General features: G+C 41.0%; 1 protein-coding gene across 1 annotated transcript in view; it reads left to right on the top strand.

Annotated features, from left to right (window-relative positions):
• MPHOSPH8 (M-phase phosphoprotein 8) overlaps nt 1–20,238 on the top strand; it is a gene marked incomplete at its 3' end in the record, with an annotated part of 1,147,086 nt that overhangs the window by 849,607 nt on the left and 277,241 nt on the right. Inside the window, 1 exon segment of the mRNA XM_044072830.1 lies at nt 20,059–20,213. Coding sequence (XP_043928765.1) covers nt 20,059–20,213 — 155 coding nt within the window.

Here is a 20,238-nt window from a genome sequence, read left to right as displayed (position 1 = left end):
CAGTCTGGAAACAATAATTCCTCTCATTCCCTGCCTACAACAGGAGTTTCTTTGGTGGGCAGAGATATGTCACCAAAACAAGGGACTGTCATTCACTCTACCCCCTGCCACCCAAACCCTAACTACAGACGCATCAGACTATGCATGGGGGGCCCACCTAGCAGGGAGATGCATTCAGGGCAAATGGAGCCCAAAACAAATTCATCTGCATATCAACCAGAAAGAGATGCTAGCTGTTCAGAATGCTCTGACAGCCTTCAAGGACTTAATTCATCCAGGACAACTACTGCTAAAGATGGACAACACCACAGTTATGTGGTGCATAAACAAGCAGGGGGGTACACATTCCTGCCCCCTTTGCGGACTAGCCATGGCCTTGTGGAACACAGCCTTGACTTACCAAATACATCTTCAAGCTCAATTCCTGCCATGAGAGCAAAATACTCTGGCAGATGACCTAAGCAGAAATCTTATGGACCCGCACAAATGGAAACTGGATCCACAAACCTTTAGCATGTTAACACAGAAATAGGGATGCCCAGACATAGATCTGTTTGCCTCTCCCCAAAATTATCTGTTGGACAAATTCTGCACAAGAACTCATCACAAAAAAGCATGGAAAGTGGATGCCCTATCCTTCAGCTGGAAAAACCTATCAGTCTATGCCTTTCCCCCTTTCCCTCTACTCGCCAAGGTCTTACTAGAAGTCAGACAGGAGAAACCAAAAATGATCCTAATTGCTCCGGGCTGGCCTCGCCATCACTGGTATCCACTTCTAAGGAATATGTCTCACCTTCCTCCATGGTACTTGCTTCAAATACCTCATCTACTGTCTCAGCAGAACTATCAAATTCTGCACACTCAGCTCCAAACTCAGAATCTTGCAGCATGCCTAATCAATTAATTATTCCAACAACCACTCTCAGTAAATCTGTGATGGATGTCATTTTGGAAGCCAGAAGGCCTAGTACTAGAAAATCTTATGCTGATAAATGGAAGAGATTTTGTGCTTGGAACCAAGCATAAGTAATAGGCACAGCAAAGCCCAATATTCCTCAGATTTTACAATATTTGACTGAGATGCTTGACAGGGGCCTATCGTTTTCTTCAATAAAAATCCATGCCGCTGGCATCTCTGCTTATTACAACACAAAGCCTCCCCTCTTTTCTCATCCTCTGCTTAAACGGTATCTTAGAGGGGCCAAAAATGTAAGGCCTCCCAGAAGATCGCCAGCTCCTGCATGGGACCTCAATTTTGTGCTGGAAAACCTCACCCTGCCTCCTTTTGAACCAGCAGCTACTGCGGATATAACATTTCTTTCTTGGAAAACAGCTTTTCTCTTGGCAGTCACTTCAGCAAGAAGGGTTTCAGAACTACAGGCTCTCATGGCAGTGGAGCCTTTTATTATATTTTACCTGGACAAGGTGTCCCTCTGGACCAATCCTTCTTTTATGCCTAAGGTGGTATCTAGTGTGGCTCTTAACCAGACCATTCATCTGCCAACATTTTACCCAAATCTGCAGAACAAGGGGGAGCGGATTCTGCATTCATTGGATGTACACAGACAACTAAGATTCTACTTAAACAGGGCCACATCTCTAAGAAAATCTGAGCAACTACTGGTAGCATTTGCTGCAGGGTCAGAGGGGAAGGCTATATCAAAGCAGACTATTTCTAAGTGGATAAGTCACTGCATTCGTTTCTGCTGTTTGCACCATAGTAAATCTGTGCCCAAGGGGATCAAATCACATTCCACCAGGGTTGCCTCTACTTCAGCAGCTTTTCTCAGAGGGGTTCCAACCAAAGACATTCTAGAAGCTGCTACTTTGGAGCTCTGTTCATACCTTCACAAAGCATTATCATTTACCTCTCTTCTCCAAATCCAGGGCAGGCTTTGCCACTGCAGTCCTGCAGGGCCTTATAGCCGCTCCTAATGCTGTTTAGTTCCATCCTCCCATCCATAGCTTTAGGATTCAACCGAAATGTAATGACTGCAACAGTGAAACACGAAGAACATAGTACAGTTGTGTACACTTACCATAAATGTAGTTGTTCGAGTGTATTCACTGTTGCAGTCCGGGTTACCCACCTGCCATCCAACTTTCTATACCTTTCCTTTCCTTCACTATACTCAAAAGCCTTTGTGGTGTATTTGCTTTTAGTTGAAGGTAAAGTTTGTTTCTAAAAGTGCAACTATATATTTACTGTTTATTTATATATATTTTTGCTCCCCATTTAGGGGGCACCTGACATCTGGGGGAAGAAAAACTGAATAAAATGGCGTCGGCTGCATGTTTTATACCCCTGACGACCTGATGTCATGGAAGAGGAGACTGCAACCGACGCAGGACCCAATACTTTGTTATTCAGGCCAACTGAGGGCAACCTGCAAGCAGATTACCCAAGTGTAATGACTGCAACAGTGAATACACTCGAACATCTACATTTATGGTAAGTGTACACAACTGTACTTTTGGGCCACAACACTATTCCTCCATGGAGAATCGCTCCGTGTAGGCTTTAATGAATTCCACCCTTAATGTTACCTCTGATAAAGAACTTGCTATCACCTCTACAAACTTACACTGATTGGTGTCTTTTGTTTCCATATCTCTCTTCCCCTCCCATACATGAAAAACAGCTTATATGCTTTCAGAAAACATTAACTTTTAGACCTAAGAAAAAGTGCACTGGCTGTCTTTAAATAAAACTAAATTGTACGCTGTTCTATTAACTGCATTAAAATATTAAAGCTGTTATGGAGGGGTGTTACCTGTTATTGACCTCCCATAATTTCAAACTTATTTTGTTGCATTGTCATTGTACCTTTAAAGTTTGCATTTCTCTCAGCAAAGAATACTCAGAATTCTCAAGATTAACTGCTTGCACCTGCAGACAGCTAGTCTCCATGGAAATGTACTTGGCAATAAATCCTGGTAAATTTCACTCGGAAAGGAATGCACAGCTGCCCTCAGCTACAGACATCTTGACTCCACAGAACATGGCCAGTGGCAAACAAGCCAGCTTAATGTCTTTACAGTTGTAACAAGTTTAGCATTTTCATGATTTCCATCATTTTGTCATAATTTTAAAGCCAGCATGCTTGCAAGTTTTTTTGACAAATGCATTAGTTCAGATGCAGTGAGTGAAAAAAGTGTCTAGCACACTACTAAATGTGGTGCTTATAACCATTGCCCATATATATATATGTGAATTTGAGGTTGTAACTTTAAATAATAAGGCCAAGTCAAAAATGAATTTTATTAGGGGGAATTGTAATGGTAAACTAGTGATATACAAGTCTATATGTGTAGGATGTTTTAGTTTTTATATTGGAAAGACTGAAAGGACTTCAAAAAGCCGCATTTACTAGCATTTATATGATATAAAACATAAATACGTTAATGCCTTGTTTAAGCACTCTATTGAATGTAAGAAGTTCTCCAAGTTTGTTTTTGGCATCATTTTTAATGTTATACATAATCCAACAGGTGGTGATATTAAAATTGTGCTAGAAAATAAGGTACTTTAGATGGCAGCTAAAGCTGCAAGCCACCTCATATCCTGGATTGAATGAACATACTTCCATTCAATCAGAACTAATTGAGAGCTGCAAGATTATAATGTATAGATTTAGAGTCAAGATTTTTAACTTGAATTTATTCTTAACTTGAAGTAAATGAGCAACAAGTTTGTGCATTTTAATAATGGTATAGTGAATGTTTTGTGTTTTTCTGCATTTAGAGTGGTATTACTTAAATTTTTAATTGAATAATTAATGATGTCATCATTTATTTTATATATAAAAAAGGTTGTGATCATTTAATGTTGATTCTGATGAAGTTCTGTCCTTTGTAAGGACGAAAACAAGGTGGTTGTCTTTTTTGTATAATAAATTAATTTACTTTTGTATTGAGGGTTCTGTGGATTCCTGTCTTTTGGTTAAGTATTACATCCTTTATTAGTTGCCTTTAAGTAACCGTCCTTCTTTTGTGTATAAGAGAAATATGCTAATTCTACATATAATATAATCAGTGCGCTTATAAACCCATTCCCCATCCCAGCAGCCCAAGATCACAGCAGATATGAACATTAAATCTGCATTTCTCCATACTTTTTTGTCTTGTAATACTGAAAAACCTAAATATCTTTAACACATACAACAGTCACTGAAAAGACCCCCCCCACACACACACATTTAAAATACCCCTGATCACACTCTACACAAAACATTTTTACTGTATGTAATATGCAGTCTACGTCATAAAATGTTTTATACAAGTACTAATAAGAACAAAAATTGTTTTACTTACAGTTAGATCTGATGTCCTTTTCATTCTTAACACGTGGGTTTGGATCTGAACCTCTGATCTGACTCTGCCACATACTTCAGAATCATATCCAACTCTCAAGCTCCTCCTTCTACCCATAATGCCATAGTCTTCCCTTTACTCCAGATCTAGTTTGCTGCGATACTGCTCAGACACAGGTTCCTCTCTCAAGTGAAATTTATTGGTTTATTTTGAGTCAGTCCTTTATTTTTTCTCTCAATTTAATTTTGATCTTTTCAAATTTCATTTTGACCTTGGACTATGATGTTTGTAGATGACATTGTGATCTGTAATGAGAGTAGGGAACAGGTGGCGGAGACCCTGCAGAGGTGGAGATATGCTCTAGAGAAAAGAGGAATGAAGGCCAGCAGGACTAAGACAGAATATATGTGTGTGAATGAGAGGGAGGATAAGAGGAATGGTGGGGATGCAGGGAGTAGAGGTGGCAAAGGTGGATGAGTTTAAATACTTAGGATCAGCAGTTCAGAGTAATGGTGAGTGTGAAAGAAAGGTGAAGAAGAGAGTACAGGCAGGATGGAGTGGGTGGAGAAGTGTGTCAGGAGAGATTTGTGACAGACGAGTACCAGTAAGAGTGAAAGGGAAGGTTTACAAGAGGGTAGTGAGACCAGCTATGTTATATGGGTTGGAGACAGTGGCATTGACAAAAAGGCAGGAGTCAGAGCTTGACGTGGTAGAGTTGAAGATGTTAAGATTTGCACTGGGTGTGAGGAGGATGGACAGGATTAGGAATAAGTATATTAGGGGGTCAGCCCAGGTTGGAAGATTTTGAGACAAAGCCAGAGAGGCAAGATTACGTTGGTTTGGACATGTGCTGAGGAGGGATGCAGAGTATATTGGGAAAAAGATGCTAAGGATGAAGCTGCCAGGTAACAGGAAAAGAGGAAGGCCTAAGATGAGTTTTATGGATGTGGTGAGAGAGGACATGCAGGTGGTTGGTGTGACAGAGCAAGATGCAGAGGGATGGTAAGAATTGGAAAGTTGATCTGCTCTGGCGACCCCTGACTGGAGCAGCCGAAAGAAGAAGAAGATTTTGACCTTCTACAGGGGGACCATTAAGAGCATCCTCTCAAATAACATCATACTTTGGTATGGTAACTGCAACACGTCTGACTGGAAGGCTTTTCTGAGGGTAGTGGGGACAGCGGAAAAAAGTCATTGGTTCCTTCGCTCCCATCCATGGATGATCTGCCCAAGACTCTGTGTATGGGAAGGACTAGGAAGATAATCAGTGATCCCACTCACCCTGCCCATGGCGTGTACTTCCACCTTTCCTTGGGCAGGTGGTATCACAGCTTACACTGCAAAACATCTAGACTGAACAGCAGTTTCTTCCCTCTATCCATAAGGCTGCTGAACTTGAATGCCAGGCATGACAGTGAATAATTAGATCAGGATGCCATTTGCTATGAAGTATCAGCTGTAGTAATCACTCTGGCAAATTGCTTCAGTAACTGATAGTTAGCCTGATTTTTTTTTTTATGCCATTGCTTCCTAAATGTGCAATAGTCTAGAGTGAGTCACCACACCATACATGTGCAATATGAAAATCAGAATATATCATACTACAAGTGATGAAGTGCAATATTCTAAGCAGTCATAATGTGCTGTCGTAGTCTTGCAATACCTACTAGTGTAATATTGTCTTTCTGTCCAGTTGTAGTAATTTATTGTGTTTTTAATATTTTAATTATTACTGTATGTGCATTAGTTTTACTGTCATTCTATGTGCTTATTGTTATGTCTTGCACGGGGATCAAAGCAATGTAATTTTGTTTAGCTTTCACAGTTCTGTATAGCTGATCAACAGTAAAGTTTAGTTTGACTTTCATCCTCTTCCATCTTAGTTTTCACAGGCATTAGGCTTTTGCCATCTCAGATAGTATCTCTTTCATACCATAGTTGGTATTGTTTTTACCCTCTAATCAGAGTATTTTATCTAAATTACCATGTTGGTAATTCTTCCTTTTTCTTTCCCTTAACAAAAACAAACAAAAAAAAAAGTATTTCATTTTCTTCCAGTGTGTTACTTCTGTACTGCTTTACTGTACCATTTTAGTGTTGTACTGCTTGGTACTAACTGCCACGTCAAATAAACCAACAAGTTTCAAGAAATGCTCTTCTTTTGGTCCTAAAATTCTGAATTCAGATGCCCACAAGGACTGCGTTTATTGCCCAAGAGCCAGCCACTTGGATACTAACTACACTATCCGTTCTACCTTTAACCCAAGGGCTCTGGCTGACCAATGCAAGTTGATTCTAAAAGGCCTTCTACCTGCAACTTTGACTTCATCTGCTGGGCCAAACCCCCACTAAAGTTACTAAGTTTGCTCCATCACAGCACAGAAAATGCTCCCCACCGAAGTCCCGTAGGACTTTGTTAGAGCCAGCTGTCAAAAGTAGAAAAATCTTAGACTTGACAAAATCAAATCAGAACACTCTTCAGATCTGAAACCTTGTGATCTAAACTCTTCGGATCTGATAATCATATCAGCCAGTCCAGTGGTGCCTTTCTGCGATCCCAGATCCTTGGATCCAAAGCTTGGTATATCAAACAAATCACAAGCCAGAATGTGTTTAAACCATAAACCAGTTTCCCCTACTCTGTACTCTCCATTCTTACAAACCTCTAAGAAACACTCAAGGCCACAATCCACTGCATCCTCCAGAAGTTTATCAGAAGAGGATGTGGATAGGATGACGCAAAAATTTCTCAATGCTCAAGTCCAGATGGGGGTCATACTAGCTGTGTCCCCTGTTGGGTCAGTGAGTCTTCCAATGATGTCCCACACTATTCTCTCTCTCTTTCTCCGATTCATCCAGCTGTTTGAGTCCCAAGATCCGAAAACCCAAATGGGTCCAGTCTCGGATCCAAAGAAGATCTTTTCTTCATTTCCAGTATTCCTGACTGGTTCGCTCCAGTGCCTTCAGATCAGAATGGATCCTGTAGCCAAAGTGTTGGCATTGGATCCATTGGGCTGGAATCAACTCCGATGTTGTCTGATCCATCCCGGTCTCTCGGAGCCTCGGCCCTGGCCCACCAGATGATATCTGCTTTGGAGACATATTAGAGATTCGGAAGACCAACCACCCTTTTGTTTGAGAAAATCCCGCTGCAGAAGAATCTGTATTTTTGAAAGCTTTTGGTTCTGGTCCATCTGTGTCTTGGGTTGTGCCCCCTCCCACCCCCCCCCCACAAATTAACTCATTAGTTAGATTTAGTTTCTCGCCAGGCTTGGAAGGAGCCAGATACCATCGAACCTATCCCAAAGAGACCTAATAAATTGTCAGCCCCTCACAAATACAGACCCCACTGGAGCAAAGGAGTCCTAGTAGATGCTTTGTTAGTGGCAGCAGCCACTAAGAAAGAGCTAGCAAAACGGAGCTCTTTTGCCCCTATGGCAGACAAGGAAGTCTAGGGTGCTACACAGATTTGGAAAGCGAATCTCTGCCTCTGCGACCTTTGCCTTATGGTCTCTTAATTACCTGGCACACTTCATGAGGCTTCAGAGAGATTTGACCAAGGAGCTTTTATGTACTTAATTGGAGTCCTTATCTGCAGTGGATTTCAAAAGAAAGTCCTGTCAATTGGCCGCTCTGTCTGTTTTGAATGCTTCAGTGAGGTTAATTTCGCACACAGCTAAGGGTACCTCATGAGCGGCTGGTTCAGCATTGCCCTAAGGAGACATGCTTAGATGTGGCTATGCGACTTTGCGAAGCCTTTTAAGATGTCCTTCATCCTTATTTGGGCCATCAGTAAAAGAGATGCTTACCCAGTTTCTGGGGTTCTTTTCTGGACAGACCCTTTCAGCACTTCTGAAGTGCTGCCCAACTGTCCAACTGTTGAGGCATTTGGGAGACTGTTATCCCTACACCCAGACACCTGGGCAAGCATAACAGAAGATTCCAGGGTGCTAAAAGTTACATCCACGAATTATTCCATTCCATTTTTTTAACTTTCTCTTCACAAAAGAAAGAAACTTCCCGACATTCCACCCAGTCAGAGGAAAGTGGCAGCACAAAAAATTTAAATACTGCTAGACGAGAGTCATCCAAAAGGTCCACTGAATCAAATAGGATTCAAAAATTAATCCTCCTCCTTTTTTAATGCCCAAAAAGATGGGGGACCTCAGACCAATTTTGGATCTCAGCAATTTGAACCAGTATGTAAAGAAGTTGAAGTTCTAAGTAGTAATGGTTTAGTCCATTCTGCTATTTCTTCGCAGGGACAATTGAATGTGCTCCATAGATCTTCAGGATGCATATCATCGCATCAAAATAGACAGGTGATCCAGAAAACATTTACTTCTTCATCTGGGAGCCAATCATTACCAATTCAGAGCCCTGCCCTTTGGACTCACCACAGCCCCCAGGGTGTTTATCAAATGCATGGCAGTGGTAGTTGCTCATCTGATAGTCAAAACATTCCAAGTGTTTCCATGTCTGGACGACTGGCTTCTTACCGCCCGCTCCAAGCATCTTCTCCAGCACTGTAGGGACTATTTGCTCCAAGTTTGTCAGTTATTGGGGATAACAATAAATTATGCCAAATCAAACTTTACACCAGTCCAGAGCCTGGAGTTCATTGGTACACATCTAAATACAACAACACAGATAGCATTACTACCAATTCATTGTATATCCACCCTCAGGAATCGGGTCCATCTGCTTATGTCCCATTCATCTCCCCAGCAAGTTCATTTTTTCAATCACTAGGAACCATGGCAGCAGCCATTATGTTGTTTCCTGTAACACAGTTCCTTATGTGTGTCCTTCAGTGAACTCTAGCTGTTCAGTAGTCTATTCTTCAACAACCCGTATCCTTTCCAGTCAAACTTACTCCAATTTGCAAATGTCACATCAGTTTGTGGATCCAGTTGGAAGACATCCACCTAGGATGACCTTTTATTCTGCCACCCCCAACAGCCTCTGTGACTACAGATGCCTCCCGTGGGTAAGGGGACATCTCCTGGGAAGGACGGTCCAAGACACGTGGTCCCTCCAAGAGATCAGTTTACATGTCAAGAGATGAGAGCGGTCCTACTAGCATTGCAGGCCTTTCAAAATGCTTCTCCTCTAAGGGCTATTGCAGTTCAGACTGACAAACATGTCTGTGGTCTGGTACGTCAACAAACAGAGGAACTCTGTTTTATCCCCTCTGCAGAGAGGCCATGAGAGCATGAGAATCGGCAATCTCCTCAGACCGCTTTCTAATTGCAACACAGCTACTGGGGAGAACTAACGTGTTAGGGCAAATTAAGCAGATCCATTCTGATGGCTCAGGGGTGGTCTCTTAATCTGTGGTGGAAGGGATTTTCTGTCATTGATGCCAACCTTGCTGTGCCCCCCAACAACAAGTGCAGCAGGTACTTTGCTGTTATCCCCCCTCAGAGAGAGTCACCAAGAGATGCTCCGGTCCACGTTTGGTCCTCCAGTCTTCTTTATGCTTATCTCTCTCTCTTCCCTTGATTCCAACATTTTCTGCAGAATGCAAGCTGGATATGAAGAGTCCAGTCATACTCATTGCCCCCTTCTGGCCTCAACAGATATGGTTCCCCTTTCTGTGGTCTCATCTTTATCCCTCATGAATACGGGAGCCTTCTCTGGATATCCTCTCATACCCATCAGGAATCAAACATCCCAATACCCAGGCCATCAGACTAACAGCACAGTTTCTCCACTTCCAGTAATGGTTAGACTTTCTTCCCTGTACATACCATTATTTTATCTTCGCAAAAAGGTTCTACTAAAAAAGTTTGTAAGTGCAGATGGAAACGTTTCTGCCATTAGTCCTTGAAAAATTAGGTTTATCCTTTTTCTGCTCTAGTTTCTGCAGTACTTGAATTTTTGGCAATTCTTTTTAAAGAAGCTAGTTTTTCTACGATTAAGCTACACTAAACAGCCATCTCTAAATTTTATACAAGAGACATAAATTACTCTTTGTCTTCTTCCAGATTATGCAAAGTATTTCTAAAAAGCATTTTTCTTTTCAGCCCAGCAGTAAAGGACCCTTCACCTCCTTTGATCTGATTGTTGTGCTACAAGTTCTAACTGGGAAACTTTTGAATCTTCAGCTATAACTAATGTAAAATTCTTTCATGGAAAACAGTTTTCTTAGTAGCCATTATTTCTGCAAAGAGGATATCTGAACTTCAGACTCTTTCTTCATAGGTTCGTAGGTGTGTACTAGGCTAATGGCCCTGAAGCCTTTACAAGCCTGGCCCATAGAAGTGTCCTGGCATCGTGCCACCCGACATTAGTTCCCAGTGCCTCTATCAAGTAGATCCACTGGAGTGATCCCCGGGGTGAACTTTCTATTTCCCATTCACTCATCAAGATTCCTCTTGAAGAGAGCCAGTGAGGTGCTCTGCTTGACATGTATGGGAAGTCTGTTCCAGAGCATGGGCAGTCTCTGGGATATGAACCTGTCCCTCAAGCATGTTCTGTTGATTGTGGTAATGAGGTTGAGGTCTCTGGAGCTTGTGGTGTGGAGGTATTGGGATTTCTTTAGATGTAGCATTTCTAACAGAGCTGGGTCAGACATGGCTTTGTAAGTTAAGCAGAGATCGCCTCTTAGTAGACAATATGAGACCGAGAATAGCTGGAGTTTTTTTGAGTCTGTCCATGTAGGACATGTGTTTAAGACCTAGAATCTTCTTTGTGAAGTACTTCAGTGGCCTTTCCAGCTGTTGCATGTATTTAGTGAGGTACATGCCAAATAGGGCATTATATTCGATGATTGGCCTAATGAGGGAAGAGTAGATAGAGATGATGACCTCTTTTTTCCTGAATGCAAAACCCTTGGTAATGAGATGTCACATAGAAGGACTTTCTGACCACAGAAGCAATGTGTGGTGGTCGAAGGAGAGGTTGCTGTCAACCTGTGTCCCAGATGTCTTATAACAGCTTCAGTGTTCATTGGGCTCCCAATGTGGTAATTAGTGGGAACTGAGTTTTTCCTAAAGGGGATGACCCATTTTTTGGCGTTAAGCTTAAGACCATGGTTTCGACACCAGACATTGGTCTCAGTGAGGCCTTTCTGTAGGATGTGTACATCCCTTGTGGAGTTGATAATGGCTCCCAGCTTGAAGTCGTCTGAGAATGTGGTCAGCCAGAGTCCCTCCGTGTTGGCCTGGACTTCTGAGAAGTAGATGCCAAACAGGAGAGGACCCAGGACCAATCCCTGTGGGACTCCACTATTGACTGGTCGGCAGTCTGACTTGGAGTCTGCTACTTTTAACACTGGGTTCTATCTGTGAGCCAATTTGCAACCCACCTAGTGATGTAGGGTTCGATGCCTAGTTTGGTGAGCTTATCAATAATTCCTGAGTGCGGAATGGTATCAAAGGCCTTGGCCAGATCGAGGCAGGCTTTATGAACTGCCTTGCCGTCATCCATAGCTCTGGTAACTGACTCAAAGAACTCAACCAGGTTGAGCAGGCATGATCTTCCTTTTACAAAACCAAATTGTGTGGGATCTAGAGTTTGGAGATTCCATATACCCTTGTTAATTAGGTCCATGATGATACGCTCCATAGCCTTACATATCAGACTCGTCAGACTAATGGAGCAATAATTCCCAGGGTCTGTAGTCACTCCCCCTTTATAGAGAGGGTTGACTGTAGCAGTGCCCCATTCTGTATGGACAAAGCCTGAGGTGAGGCTGTGATTGAACAGGGCACACAAATGTGGTGCCAGTTCACTTTGTAGTTCATGTAGAACACATCCAGGGATATTGTCGGGTCCCATGGAAGCTGTATTTTTGGCCTTGGACAATGCAGCTTTAACCTGTGCTGCAGTAATTCTGAGTGCCTGGCATTCCTCCGGTATTGTGATTGGTCCTTTGGGGGAGGGTAAAGTTGGCACTTAATCTGTCGGCCAGTATGTTGGCAATATTTTTGGCTTAGTGTAGGAGGTACCATTGTGCAGTAACTCAGCAAACCTGGGTATTGCCATGGAGATTCTTGCTATAATTATAAAAGACTTTGTGTTTGTTTTTAGTGTCTGCCGTAATTCTGCCTTCATAGCTGGCTTTAGAGGTTTTGATGAGGGATCTCAACTTTTTCTTCAGGCTAATAAGGGAGTTTTTCCAGACTTGCGACTTCACCTTCTTCTACAACAGTTTCTTCCTTCTGTTGTAAAGTTTATTAATGACAGGGGGCCACCAGATTGGCTTCCTTTTTTTGGAGGAGAGCGTCTTGGTTCTGTTGAATATGGCTAGTTCCATGCATTTATGTACGTGTTCGTACAGTGCATTGGTGTATGATTCAACAGTAATGAATGTATTTTCCATTGACATGGATGCCATGAAGTTAGCCACCTTTGTTTTTAGTCCAAAATCAGCCTTGGAGAAGTTTTTCATGGTGGTTACCTTTGTGGGTGAGATGTGGATTTCCATGGTGATTAGTTTGTGGTCGGCTCTAACAAAGGAGGACTTGACTATTGGTGTAGGGCAGTGGTTGCCCATGTTTGTAATAACTGGGTTAAGGATGTTGCTTCCTCTAGTTGGGGTAAGAATGAGCTGTTCCAGGGCATTGGAATTGAATAATTCCAGGAAGCTTTGGGCCAGTGTATTGGTGCACGAGTAGTTTTCCCAGTTGATGGAGAGGTAGTTGAAGTCGCCTAGTATGAGAGTGTTGGGTTGGACCCTAATAGCTTCCAGAGTGCTTGGGAACGTGGAGTGAGAGTCTTGGGACATAGTTGGGGACCTATAGCAGACTACGACCTGAATTGCCGTCTTACCCAATGTTAGTTGTACCTGAAGTATCTCAGATGCGTTATGCTGAGCTATTAGTCTGAAGGTGTGCATTATCCTTTATGAATGTGGAGACACCACTGCCTTTGGAGCTTCGGTCCATGTTCTGGGGCAAAAAGTGTGGAATGAGTTGTAGCCTGGTAGCACAGGGATGCTTTCTGCTGCTTTAAACCAGGTCACCATTACAGCACAAATGTCGATGTTCTCCATTTTGAGGAGTGCTTCAAGCAAGTGCATCTTGAGATTTAGAGTTCTAGCACTGAGCAGCATGACCCTCAGATTGTATTTATTTATAGCTGTTACGGTGGTAATTTGGTCTTTGAAACATCGCCTAAAAAGGCACTATAGGGGTGGCAAGAGCCTTAGCCATTATCCGGAAACCCAGGAGTGGCAGATGCAGGCCATCTATGGCAAAGCATCGGGGTCTGTCAATCATGTCATCCCAAGCAGACAGATACTGGATCTCCTTAGAATGACACCAGAAACTTAGCCAATTGTTGGTCAGTCATTTTCTGCTTGTATTGCGGTATCAGTCTGAGCAATGATAGAATGCTGCTCTGGGCTAAGTCATACCTGCCTGGGCCACATAATCTGAAAGCTCCTCCATGTCTCTTTTCATGTAGTCCAGGGAGGTGTGTGTCAGGTCATTTACACCCACATGGACAGTGACAGAATCATACTTGTACTTGTTGTGGAGTGACCCGAGTGGTGTGTTGTGTGTCATATTCTGGCACCTGATAGACAACTGACTGTTATCTTCTTATTCATCCTAGTGAATGAGACATCAGTGTGCTCACTATCGAGTCACCTATGATTAGTGTATTGGGCAAGCTTTTTTGCCTTAGGGGCTTAGGTTGAGGGGCACACTGTGTAGGTGAGCTGTGTGCCTTGTGGTTTGTGCTGTGTTGTGGTGGTAGAGTGCGTTTCTGCCTTGGAGGTCTCTGCTGTTTGGGTAGATTTCTGTTGAGTGCCTCCATGAAGGTGGATGTGTGGTTTGAGTTTTTGTATGAGAGCTGTGATGGTGCGTGTTTTGGAGGGCTATGTGTTGCATGTGGTGTGGTGCAGGTGTTGACCTTCTCCTCTTGGCCAGCTATTCCAGTCTTGGCTTGACAGTGCATGGCTTCCATTTTGGATATACAAGTGCATCTCTCACAAGTCTGAATGTTGGGAGGTTAGGAGAGGGTTGTCTGTGTACATGAGGCAGTTGCTACACTGCCTCAGAATGCCAAAGTTCACCAAGTTAATAGGAGAAAGCACAGGGAACTGATCTTTAGACATGCCAGGAGGGATGGTCATTATTACTAAGTACTGGAGCTGTTTCCTTTTATTCCTTTTACAGGAGAAATGTCACTCAAGGTGTCGGAGTCTTTACAGAGCACTGTCAAACACTTGAAGGGAAACTAATACGTAGACCCTGAAAATTTAAGGATAAAGTATTTAGGCAGATATTCTGAAGTTAGGAAGAAATCAAGTGGTACTTACTGAAAAGTAAAGAATTAGCTTGTCAAGAATGATGAAAAGATGGGAGTCGCATGAATGGCTACTACCTTGCTACTACTAATGCTGGTCTCAGCACAGCTCCACTCTGTTGGGGATACATTACTCCTTTGCTTCTTCTCTCACCAGAAGCAAAATGTTAGCATCAGTCCCAAGAAGAGAAGCAGGCCACAGCCTGTTTGGTGATCCACAGTCTTGTCCTATATGATGCAAGGGTCTGCAGGGTTGTAGCCTTTTTGTGGTAGATGCCTCAGATAGCAACCAGACCAGTCTGGTACGTTAAGCACAGACACTCACTCTCCAACCAGAAAGATTCAAGAATCATTGTACTCTGCTCCTACTCTCACCAACATCAGAATATAAGCACAGTTTCCAAGCCGTCACCTATAAAGCAGTTATTAAGCTTTCTGGTGATCCGCAGTCTCCAGGAAATAATGTAACTGCACTTCTTCTCTCACCCGGAGAAAACAGAATCACTAATCCTAAGATGACTACTGAGGGGCAGAATGTGGACTGTCCAATAACTGGTAGTCTTGCAATAGATGCCTAAAGGTAAGATGAAAAAATGTTTTATCCTAAACACTGCAGTGTGCACTAGAGGAGTTGGATGTGAAAGTAGGTAACTTGAGTTTTACCTGTCTAAAAAGTTAAGTTTTAGTGGAGAGTTACTATTTTTAAAAACAAGATAGATTGAAAGAGGTGGCCACTTTTGTATTCTGGTACTATGGAATACAGTAGGATAGCCAATACATTTAAATAGTTGATGGGAAGTGATTTCACAAAATGATAATTTTATGCTTACTCACACCAGCCAGTAAAAGCAAAAAGGAAATGAGATATATGGTCACTTTAACATAAGGGGCAGGCAACTAGAAAGACAGTGGTGTTAAGAACAGAACAGTAACCGGGTAGGGAAGATTTCTGTCTGACTCGCAAGAGACAGAGCTGTGGTCTCTTTTCAAGTTTTAATATGCAGTTAAAAGCAGAATACAAGTAAAACAGTGTAAAGAAAACAAATTGCAATATACAAAATAGAAAAAGGCAATAAAGTAATGCAAAATACAACAAATAAAAAGCAAACTAACCTTTCCCTCACAACAAACTATAGCAGAGTCTGGGTGATCCTTTCCATTAAAGCTCTGAAATGTTTTATTTTACCCCTTAAATAGAAGGTTTAGTTCTTAGCTCCACCCCCTCAGTTCACAGATGATTGATCTTAACTGACCTGTTCTGTCTTTTGTGTGACTCCTTAATTGACCTGTTCTAATTTCTATCTGATTTACAAGCGACAGAGCTGTGGTGTCTTCGTGTTTTAATATGCAGTTAAAAGCAGAATACAAGTAAAACACAGTGTAAAGAAAACAAATCACAGTACACAAAATAGAAAAAAGGCAATAAAGTAATTCAAAATACAACAAATAAAAAGTAAACTAACCTTTCCCTCTCAGCAGACTGTAGCAGAGTCTGGGTGAGTCTTTCTTCAAAGAACCCTTACATTATTTTCCATTAAGATATCCACCTTATGGACAAAGCCTTACTTTTTACATAGCCTCTGAAACTAATATTAACAATCCATTCATTTACCAGTCTTCTTCCCAAAATTTTCAATTAAATACGTACTGCTGCTGCTTGATGTTCACAGACAATTACGCTTTTATCTTCACAGGAGAAAACAAATCGGAACATCAGAGCAACTATTTGTTTCCTTTTCATCACAGAGTGGGTTTCCCAGTTTCTAAAGTCACTTTAACCAAATGGATTACTGATTGCATTTCTCAGATCTGTTCTCAACAAGGCATTCCCTACCAAAACCACCCAATCCTCATTCAACCAGATCCATGGCTGCTTCATCTGCTTTATGTTCAGAAACATTTATTGATGATGTTTGTGCAGCAGCCACATGGTCTAGTGCTCGTATCTTTGTTACCCATTACAAATTGGATCTTGTATCTAGAAATAGAGCTGTCTTTGGTTTGGTAATACTCCATAATATCTTTCCATGAGGGCCACCAGAGGTCAGCGTAGCTGGGGACTCTGTCCAATGTGTTGATGAATGAAAAGGACTACGTCAGACTTAAAAGTTATGTACTCACCATAACTAGGCATCTGTGTTGTCCCTTTTTATTCTTTTTCAACTTCCCTCCCATCCATTCCCCATCCTTAAATCTTCTGGAAGAACCTGTTGAACTGTGTTTTGAAACTTAAAGTTCGGGGTTCGAGCTCTTCTTTTTTCTGTCAGCTGCTCATGTTTCTGTTTAGCTGTAAGGGGCCATATGACTACAAACTTGATCTGAGGTAATGGAGATGGGCTGAGGCATTATGGGTAGAAGGAGGAGCTCGAGAGTTGGATCCTAAGTCTGTAGTATGTGGGGCTGAGTCATATCTGATCCTTGGATCCAAACCCATATGTTGAGGAAGAATGAAAATGGGCAACACAGATGCCAAGTTATAGTAAGTACATAACTTAATTTTCCCGTTTTAGTGTTGTAAACATTAATGATATAAAATGGGGTATATGCTTTACAGTCCACCCACAAGTTTAATAAAGTCAACAAAAGTTCAGCATTTTCCGCCACTTTTTCTTGAAAATACATATTTCAAAAATGTGACAAGATGGGTTTATAGTCTTCCATTTAGTCACTAATTTCAGAGTTGCTGGTTTCCTTCCTGTTCATCTGGATCTCCCAGCACCAGACCCTAGTTCATGTCCAAGGTGCTGCTGATTCTTGTAGTCAACTCCTGTGCTTTTTTTCTCACTCAAACATTTTCCTTTCCAACATTGGAAAAAGTTTCACTGGTAAAGTCTCTCAATGTACATTACCATCAGAAGAATTCAAAGCTGCGTCCACTTCTGCTTGCTGACTCATGTTTTCTTGGATACATTTTATTTCCAACTTAGCCTGTTCAGCGTCAAAAAATTACTTTGATCCTCCAGGAAAAAAAAACACTTTGAAGACAGCTGGATACAGCAGCTTAAATCTCACACCTGCCTCTCGACATTCTCTGGTTGCTGAGAATAAATTTGCTTCTCTTCTGCCTGGTGTTCAGTAAATAATCATTTTGTACAAACAAACTGCTTTCTCTGTTTTTAATGCTTTTCCCTGCCACAGTTTTGTCAGGATCAACTTTTTTTGCTAGTATGATTGCATCTTTACTAATGTAGGCCTTGGCTGCTCTCTCATGGCCATGTTTGGAGCATACTGTCAATGTGCGCTTTCAATTAACAAATTTTTGTGTGGAACACCAGTCCAGTTCATTTCTGCTTTCATAAAATCAATACAGTTCGTTTCTTCCAGTTTTTCTGGTACAGCAGAAAATCTTTCTCTGCATGCTCTGTCTTGTAGTACCATTGTTTTTGTAACCGTTCTTTTTGAGAATCCTCATATTCAGACAGCTTGTTCATGTCACCCTCAGATTTTTGCATTTTTATCAGTTCATCTGAATAGCTAGTTAAAGCTTCTTTTATTTTTCCATCTTTTTGTTTGAATTGATATATTCCTTCAGTGTTTCATTTATTTTAATCACCTCTGAGTACATTTGATCTATTTTTTCATCTAAACTACTGGAAGCCATCTCCTTAACTAAAGCTTAAGCTTGAACTGGTTTTTTTTTTGCTGAACAGCTACAGAATCCTTCTCAGTGTTTTCTCTCTCCTTTTTCTGATTGATTTTTTTTTCAGGTTTTACAGATTTCTTCTTTGCTGGCATCTAGGCATTATATTTAATAGCCAGTAACTACATTTTACAAAAAAAAAAAAAAAAAAAAAAACATTTTCAATGGCGCTCCTTTTTCTCAGTTTCTGTTTTCACAGTCGGAAAAATGAAGTTATGCTTTTGATCAGTGTCTATCCATCTTCAAGTCCTAACTTTCCCTAACCTTGGCATAATCAGGTCTTCTGTAAATACTTCCATTTGTACTCTTTCTTGGTTTCCACATTCTACTCCTAAATACAAAATTTCATAACATTTCTGAAATTTCTCCAATACTTTTATAGGATATCTCTGTATTTTGCCTGCCATAGGCTCCGAGTATTTTGTGACGACCTTTTCTACTTTGTTGCCTGAGGTGTTGTTTTTCTGCTCTGGTGTTATAAAAAAAAATTGAAAAGTATTCTTCTGAGCTGATGCACAGGATCTGAGTTGCTTAGACGTAGTAAGAGCTTACAAAGTTGAATGCTATTGGCTGCCAAAATAGCAATTACCAGAAAATGGAAATCAAAATCTAAGCCAACTGTAACTGAAGTACTGAATATAGCAAAGAAGATAAAAGAACGGGTGGTGCAAACTTTGGGAGTTTAGAAAATGGAATACACAAATAGCATAGAAATAAATGGAATTTTTGGGAACAAGACATACAGAATAATGAATTAAAACAACTACTTTCCCTCTACTCTACTAGTCGTTCCCTCCGTTCTACTAATAAATCTCTCCTCTGTATCACTCGTACCAACAGTGCCGCAGGGAAAGCTCTATACTCTCATACCATAACTAAAACCTGGAACAACCTCCCCTCCTCTGTGACATCTGCCTCAACTATTACACAATTCAAAACATTTAAATCACATCTCAGGAAAACCTGGATCTGCCGATGTATAACAACAATTACTACTACTTAATCCACATTGCCTCCCTCCTAATCTACCTACTATTAACATAATACAATATTATAAGCTTTAGATTTATAGACCTATAGCCTATTAGGACAGTTAATTTCAGCATTGTTATTGTGCATGTGTCTATTCTATTATTGTCCATTTTGTCTGTTTTTTGTTAATGTTGTAGCTAATTGTGGAGCAATTCTCCCCGGGCCTCCACTGAAAATAGACCTAGTCCAGTTGGATTATCCCGGTTAACAAATGTAAAATAAATAAAAAAATAAATAAGTAAAGCTTAGAAGAATGAATGACTTGTAGAGGACAGGAGGAGTTGAGCATTTTCTGTATTATTGGAATGAATGAAAATTATTAAAAAGAAAACTTTTATGTATACTGCATGAAAGTAAAGGAAATGTTACTATAGTTTTTGTTTTCTATTACTGTAAATGCCTCTGTCTCACTTTTTAATAATGTCATGTTTAATAAAGATGTTAAAAAAAAAGTGGTTATCTCCATTCTGTGAGCTGCACAGTTTATGTAGTCCATTGTGTAAGCTCATTAGGTTCTTGCCAGTTGCTAATATTTAATACTTCCAGTACTAGGTGTATTTAGCATCTCGGACTGTGTAATCTTCTTGCAGAGACAGCTGTACTAAGCTGCAGGGATGAAGAGAACAAGAATATAAATAGATGTTTTCGTAGTTTTAAGCATTAATTTTATGCATATTTATGCTGACTTAAAGTACTTTTACTTAGCACATGTTTACAGCATTACTGTCAGTGAGCTTATTTTAAGACAGTATTAACTGTATAACTTTTTGGAGGGATTTTGTTCTTCAGTAAAAGTACTTTTTCTGTTTCAGATTGTCACGAGTGGCAGAAGATACTATACGGGATTATTTTGAAGCTCGATTAACAATACTGGAGCCTGTGTTTCCTATAGCTTGTCATCGACTGTGTGAAGGACCAGACTTCTCTATGGATTTCACTTATAAACCTCCACAAAATGCACCAGAAGGTAACTTTTTGTTCCTGGAGTCATC

This window comes from Protopterus annectens, chromosome 5.part1 (assembly GCF_019279795.1).
Source record: "Protopterus annectens isolate FY-2018-M chromosome 5.part1, PAN1.0, whole genome shotgun sequence".
NCBI classification, from domain to species: Eukaryota; Metazoa; Chordata; order Ceratodontiformes; family Protopteridae; genus Protopterus; species Protopterus annectens.
Note: the sequence above shows the minus strand (reverse complement) of the source record. Positions and strands in the feature narration are given on the sequence as shown.